This window comes from Pygocentrus nattereri, chromosome 9 (assembly GCF_015220715.1).
Source record: "Pygocentrus nattereri isolate fPygNat1 chromosome 9, fPygNat1.pri, whole genome shotgun sequence".
NCBI classification, from domain to species: domain Eukaryota; kingdom Metazoa; phylum Chordata; class Actinopteri; order Characiformes; family Serrasalmidae; genus Pygocentrus; species Pygocentrus nattereri.
In genome coordinates, this window is record NC_051219.1 from 35,061,722 (window position 1) to 35,069,207 (window position 7,486).

Here is a 7,486-nt window from a genome sequence, read left to right on the forward strand (position 1 = left end):
GTCAGGATGGCACAGTGTGATTAATATTCTTTGGATAGTTTATTGATCTGTGAACATATATATAATACTTCCTTATAATATAATACACAGCAAGGAGGGCCTGGGTTCGATTCCCTGGCTGGGTGATCAGGGTCCTCTCTGTGTGGAGTTTGCATGTTCTCCCCATGTATGTGTGGGTTTCCTCCGGGTTCTCCGGTTTCCTCCCACAGTGAGTGTGTGAGTGACTGTCTGTGTCTGTCTGTCTGCCCTGCGATGGACTGGCGACCTGTCCAGGGTGTATCCTGCCTTCCGCCCGAAGACTGCTGGGATAGGCTCTAGCACCCCCCCCGCGCGACGTGACGGAGAAGTGGCTTAGAAAATGGATGGATGGATGGATATTGCTTTTAATAAATTTTAATTTGCGGTTCTCAGTCTTTTGTGTAATAACACTGTTCCTGCTGTGTATTATCACCCTGCTGCTGGTTACAAGGAAAGATAGCACTAGACCAGGAAATAACCTGTAAATAACCATAAAACATAAAAGTGTGGAAAAACAGTTGACAAAGTTGTTTTGTTTTCCTAGTCATCCTTAGTCATCACCTCCTACACTGTAATACGTCTTTCGTTTTATCCACTGTCTTTGCCATATTTCTCGATATGTTTTCATAATTTGTAGATTTTTATCCATGACTGCAGCCCAAGGCCGAGCCCAAGGCCGAAAGCTGGATACAAAGGCCCGGAAAACTTCTCTAAGTTAAACCTGTGTAGGAGGGTCATTTTATCCGAGATGCTGTAGAATGTAAGACTACCTGCGTTGTGGTCTAAGTAGATTCCTATTCTAGGTGAAAAGACATTAACTGCAACAGCGGTTGTGACATCGTTGTGCCAGGCAGAGTAGCTGACATTAGAGCACTGCAAACACCAGGAGTTGATGTTGCGTCCTATCCCACATTCCGCTCCCTCACCTTTCCTAGCAATGCCTTCCAGTGCCATCCCAATGAACACACCCTTTCCTGACCACTCAACCTCCCAGTAAAAGCGCCCTCCTCTGAGGGCCTCTTTGCCTAGCACTTGTTCCCAGCAGTCAAATCTCTTTGGAGAAGATTTCTGTCTTTGACGTTTGACATATACTCTTGTGTTGTCATCAGAGATGGTCAGAGACTGATGCGCAGTTTCAACATCCAGTGTCAGTGAGCAGGCATCTAGAGAGATAAGATCAGAAAAATGGAGATAATATGAATTATTTTCTTCAAGCATCCACACTTCTTGCTGTTCTTTTGTCTTTTATCTCCATCATTATCTAAGCCTGCTAACCCCAAAGAAAGAAGTCAATGATGGAAGCAAACATTGTTTCAGAAGTTACTTGGCTGAATTCAAGTCAAATCAAATTTATTTGTATAGTGCTTTTTACAACTGATGCTGTCACAAAGCAGCTTCACAGAGTTCCAGAAAAGACAAAGTTTTAACATGAATATAAAAACCCCCCAGGTGAGCAAGCCAGTGGCGACAGTGGCAAGGAAACCTCCCTCAGAGCAGAGGAAGAAACCTTGGGAGGAACCAAGGCTCACAAGGGGGGACTTATCCTCCTCTGGTCAAACTACCTACAAAGTTATTATACTACTAATATTAATAGTAGTAGTAGTAATAGTGGTTCAACCACATTACATAAAAATGCTGAACTAGATTGCTAACCATGGTATAACTGGGAGCAACTGGATCACTGTTAAAGCCACAACACCACTGTTAAAAATTCTCCATTTCTCCAAACTTACATCTCATGAAATCTTGTCTTCTCATCGGTATGTTTGGCTGTCGCACTAGACAAGGAGAACAACAGTTATTAATACTAATACTAATATCATTTTTTCATTTAAAGAACACTTTTAAAAAGACTGTTATTCCTACTAATAACCTAACGTCTCACCTACATGGTAACTAGTTAGCCTTATTAAGGTGTTTATGTTCACAAGAACAGCTACAGTGTACCTTGGAGTAAATTCTACAAGGATCTGAAATCATACTGGAGGGACAGAACACCATTCATCCAGAAAAATGTTCCCTTAATTTGTTTTCTAGATGGGGATGAAGAGCGTTTTCCAAAATCTTCCACTGAGACGAGAACGAAGGCTGTGGTATATGATTTTCAGCATTTTTACCCTAATCAAACCATTGAATGAGCCACTTTGGCCCCATGAATGGGGGAAATATCATCCTGGAAGAGTCCCATCAGGATAGAAATGTTTCATCACACCACATTAAACTCAAAGGCTATGTTCACATTATCAGGTGTGATGTGACTCAGATCTGATGTTTTCAGGGCTGTATGGAGACGCAAATCTGATAATATCAAATCTGACTTTATATGTGGTCTTAAATTGGATACATATTCGATTCATAGCCATGCAACCATAATGTGAACACTCAGATTAGAAATTATTAGCTTCCCCTGTGCGTGTGCCATCATTCAGTATTACCATGGCAACAGCGCTGAACTGAGGTTAAAGCCTGTAAACGGTGGAAAAGCAGCGCATCTCACCTTTTTCACCTTCGTCTCATTGTAATAATGAAGCTGACAGCTGAGCGAAGCTCATTCTGCTCGTTAGTCTGTTTGCTGATGCACCTGACACACGTGATTCATTCATGTAACGTTACTGAGTAGGATGTGCACATGCAGGTTATTTCAGGACGCTTGTTCGTTCACATTAATGACCGATTTGAATCACTTACCTAAACGAGTGTGAATCATCGTGTCGGAGAGATCGGATTTGAGTAATGAGGCTTGTAATTTGCGCTTAACTGAACTGTTACATGGATGTCCCATCCATCATGCATGGCCCCCTTAGACTACACTTATGTTTCTCCTCTCATTTATTTAGGTTTTGCCTTTGTCACCAGGCTGTCTATGCATTAATTATAATATATTAGTATGCATTGTGACTCTCTTTTTTTTTTTGTTTTTGACAAACAAGTGAAACCTGGGTTTATTTGTTGTCAACCTTAATCATTTGGAATGTTTAAACTCACCCTCAATTTGTGGTCTGGGGCCTGAAACATTTGAGAATTTTCTCCACACTGCAAAAGACAGAAAAACGGAAATGATTGATATTGAACTTAAAAGCTTTTCCACAAGTTGCTTTATTATCGTTTAAGTAAAGGTCTACCTTGTCGGTCAGGATGCTTCTGATTCTGCACAGATGTTTTCACAAGTGTCACGTTTCTGACTGGAAAATGAAATACATTTAATTTGTTAGAAAACAGAAGGTTAACCTGGTAAGTTTGCACACTTTTTGTTTTCACGCTTTGGTGGTTTGTCAGCTTACATCCTGTAACCTAACACAAGAAATCTAGTTCCTCAAAAATGGAAAGTTACCTCTTTGCTGGATGTTTTCTATTGCAACTTTGCAGCCGTCCTCCAGCATGTCTTTCACTTTATTTAAAGCCACAGTCACAAACTCAAAGGAAAGGTTTTCGTTAACGTGAATAGTAACTGGATCTGCTTCCTGTTGACTGACAACTAGCTGTGATTTCTGTGAAACAGAAAGAATGGAGGAAGAAAAAAGGTTTAGTGCCTGAGGCACACCTGGGTAGGAAGAAGTCAAGGTCTAAATGTGAAGTCATTCTAAATAAGCATTAGAAAAGGTTATAGAACAAGGCATCAATAGTGCAACCTTTTTTGGTGCTATATAGAACCAAAGAACCTTATTCAACAGGGTTCCTACCATAGAGAATGAAAAAAGAAACATGCATTCAAATGGTTTTTTTGAGTGTTCACGGTTCTACATACAGTACTGTGCAAGTCAGAGGCCAGCATTCATTTACTTCATGACGCAACACCTAAACACAAGACTCAACACCTAAACATGATAATAATACAATAGGTTATTTATTTAGCATTTAGTGTGCCTTTAGTGAGACTTGCTTTCATGTTTTTCCACACCTCCAAAGCTCATTGGAAGTCTTGGAAGTTGGTTGTATTTTCTGCTTCTCACGAATGAGGAAATCCCAAACACATTCAGTGACGTTGAGGTCTGGACTGGGGTGGTCAGTCCATTTTTGGGAAACACCTTCAGCTTGCCCTTTCTTAGTAAGGGCTTCTTGACAGCTACACATCCTTTCAGACCCATAGCAGCGAGTTCTTCTCACAGTGAAGGATGAACAGAAACATAAAGGTGCATTTAAAAAAAAAAAAAAAAGAAAAATCCTGTTTTTTTCCTGCTTACATTTCTTTCACTTTTTTCCCTTACGCAAGTGAATTACACAATATAATTCTATATATTATGTATAGAACTCTAGAGAGATGTCTCCTAAAAATAACTTGCACAAAATTAGATAAATAAATGGTGGTCTCTGACTTTTGCTCAGTACTATATAACCTTTGCCTTTACTGAAGAACACTTGAAGAACTACAAAAAGCCGTCAAACTTGATTGAAGCCCATGACTCACTGTCAGCCAATGATGAGTCTTAAATACCGATGTATATGTGAACTATGAACACATCTCACTGCTGCTAAAGCATTAAGAGAGTGTGCTGAGTTTAGCTCCTCAATGTTACCATGATGAAGGGGATGTCATCCTTTACGTGTGAGAGTGCCTCCAGTTCAGTCTCCATTGCTTGCAGTGACCATATGACCAGTTTCTGCTGTTTTTCCTCCAGCTGAGCCTGGCTAAGCAAAGCCGTCTCTTGCTCTTGGATGATCTTGTTCAGCTCTTCCTTCATTTTCTCCAGGGTCACTGTGAGCTCAGAGAACACACTTCTGCTGGCGTCCACTGCACAATTGGAGGAGTCCTGCCCAGATGATTTCAGTTAGTTTATTGTAGGACACTTTTTTCCGGAGCTCTACACAACACAGTATGGCTAAACTGATATGCCACTTACCTTTATTTGATCGGATGTTTTCGATATCTTTTGCAAGATTAACTCTCTCTCGTGTATTTCACATCGTGCCTTCTGAAGACATTCTTCAACCTTTTGCTGAACAAAGATTGAAACAGAACTAAACAGGCAGAACTAAATGAAATGAGGATTTATTAACCTAATTTGGCTTCCACACTTAATAGTATATCAAATATTTGTTTTCTAAAAGTGTAATTGACATGAGTAAAATGTATTACCCCTATACACAAATCTAACTTTCCCTTTTTTTAAGAAAACATTGTTTTTTTTACTTTATGTGTGTGAGATTATTATTAGTAGTATTATAAGAAGTAGCAGTGGGGCTGTGAAACAAAAAAAATAATTGTGATTAATCACATTATTTTGTACATTCAATTACAACTAATCTCATTGTCACGATTGGCCCCTCCTAGTCCTGTGTTTTGGTTTAGCCCACATTCTTTGTTTTGGTTTTGTAGTCCAGCCCCCTTGTTTAGTGACTCTACCCCTGATTGTTTCCACCTGTGTTGCCACCTGTCCCACCAGTCTCTTGACTGGTCTTTATCTGAACTGTCTGACCCTCCGTGTTGGATATCTGAACCTGGACCGTTGTGACCATGACCCTGGATTTGCCATTAATAAAGGTTGCTTACCTCAGCACATCCACCCACCTCCTTTACATTTATGGAATTTGGCAGCGACTTACAGTTTGATCATTTTACACAGGTAGGCGACGGTGGTGTTAGGGGTCTTGCCCAAGGACTCTTATTGGTTTAATGTAGGGTGCTTACCCAGTTGGGGATGGAACCCAAGTCTACAGCGTAGAAGGCAGATGTGTTACCCACTACACTAACCAACCACAGCCTCCTTCCTCCCAGCTGTTACACTCGTTTTCTTTTTAGCTCATATTTGATCCTAAAGGAATCATCTTTCAGTAAGATGTCTTGAGTTTACATTTTGTATAGGCAGTTTTTATTCTCATTCGGCGTGACCGCGGCTTTAGCTGGGGCAGCACACGGTGCTGGAACACTTGATTAAAGGTTCAAGGTACCGGTATTCGAATACTCGAATCACCATCCGGGTATCCGTAACGTTTCACCACGGAAAGACAAACACGCAGACTGACAATTTAGTGAGACGCGACGGTTTCGCTCGTATTTATGAGTAAGAACATAGTTAGTTTATACTGCGCTGTGTGTCCACTGTTGTTTCAGAAACTACTGGATCATTTAAGGTGGAACGGGAATTATTAGAATTAGAACAGGAAGCAGGCGAATGAGAAACCAACTTAAACCTCGTAACGTGAGCGCGATGCAGCTGACTCATTAGCTAGTTAGCGAACTAGGCTAGCTAACGGCCCAAGCTAAAATGAGCTGGGCTAGAAACAGCGAACCTAATGATATACTTTTCAGAAAAGTAGCTATCACGTTAACACATTGTCCATTGAGGAGAAAATACTTAAAACGACAACGACTCTTCTTAAGCATCCAGCTGGACACTGGTTAGCTCTGTTAGCTCATTTGCTCACCTGAAGACGCAGCCTTTCTTTGTCATCTTACACGAAAACTTAACGCACGTAAAAAAGACGGTTCTTCAAGGGTTCTTTAGTAAAAACAGTGGTTCTGTTTAGAACCATGGGTTGTATAGAGAGCTATTTCATACTTAAATTAATCTTTTCATGGTGAAATGGTTCTTCAGATAAATGGTGAATGTGTAGTATGTTCTATATAGAACCTTTTTTTGAAAATGGTTCTATATAGCACCAAAAAGCATGTTTCTAATGTTATGGTGTCAAGCTTGTAACAATATCAGAACCCAATTTGGTGCTATGTAGAGCTATTTTCAAAAATGACTATACAAAGCCATAGAGAACACACTCCGTCGATCTGAAGAACAATTGGAACAATTCAAAGCACAATTTAACCATCAAATGGTTCTCTATAGAATTCATAGTCCTTAACACAACCATTGTTTTTACTAAAGAACCCTTGAAGAAACTTTTTTTTAGTATGTATTGATTGTATGTACTGTCCCTCAGCTGTTTTATTAGTACGTGTTTGAGAAGTATGTGGCAGCGGTGAGGAAGCAGCTTGAAAACCACACTTTAATCATGAAAATGTCCGTTTAGTTTTAACAAATCACTGTTTAGCAGTAATAAGTGACTTACCTCTCTCTCTTTTCTCTCTTCTACAGCTGTTACCGTGTTGTGTCCCATGTGTTCAGAAAGGGTACACTGTTCACAGATGCATTGCTTGTCATCCCGGCAGTAAAAGTTCAGTAATCTGTCATGTTGGGCACACATCATCTTCTTCAGTTTTTCTTTCGCCTTCATTTTGTCTCGTGTCATCGGTTGTGGCTTTTGATTCTTCTTTTTAAGTTCTGCAACCACACCGTACTGGGCGCCGTCTTGTAATTTCAGTCTTTGAAGCTTGTTCCCAATGACACAAAGAGTCTCATTCATCACTAACTCTGGTCTCGTCATAAAAGTTTTGGAGCATTTGGGGCAGTTATAAAACTGATAGAGCTCATTATCCCATTGGTTTGAAATACATTTCATACAGAAGTTGTGTCCACACGGTATGGTTGTTGGCTCTTTGAAGAAATCGTTACAAATCCCACATTTAATTCCGTCT

General features: G+C 40.2%; 1 protein-coding gene across 1 annotated transcript; it reads right to left on the bottom strand.

Annotated features, from left to right (window-relative positions):
• Positions 1–346: 346 nt before the first annotated feature.
• LOC108434140 (tripartite motif-containing protein 16-like protein) lies at positions 347–7,486 on the bottom strand. Its single transcript, XM_017709079.2, has 8 exons — positions 7,021–7,486; positions 4,857–4,952; positions 4,533–4,766; positions 3,350–3,506; positions 3,141–3,200; positions 3,004–3,051; positions 1,752–1,796; positions 347–1,181 (listed from the first exon to the last, which is right to left on the bottom strand). The coding sequence occupies exons 1-8, from the start codon at positions 7,408–7,410 to the stop codon at positions 643–645; spliced, it is 1,569 nt and encodes a 522-aa protein (XP_017564568.1). The 5' UTR covers positions 7,411–7,486; the 3' UTR covers positions 347–642.

Bases quoted from the DNA above. Each gene is read 5' to 3' on its own strand.
- LOC108434140 (XM_017709079.2), bottom strand. From the start codon at position 7,410: ATGAAATGTATTTCAAACCAATGGGATAATGAGCTCTATCAGTTTTAT. The intron at 3,052-3,140 runs GTAGACCTTTAC...TGTCTTTTGCAG, and splicing joins GAAGCATCCTGACCGACAAG to TGTGGAGAAAATTCTCAAAT. The intron at 1,797-3,003 runs GTGAGTTTAAAC...CTCCTTGTCTAG, and splicing joins CCCCAGACCACAAATTGAGG to TGCGACAGCCAAACATACCG.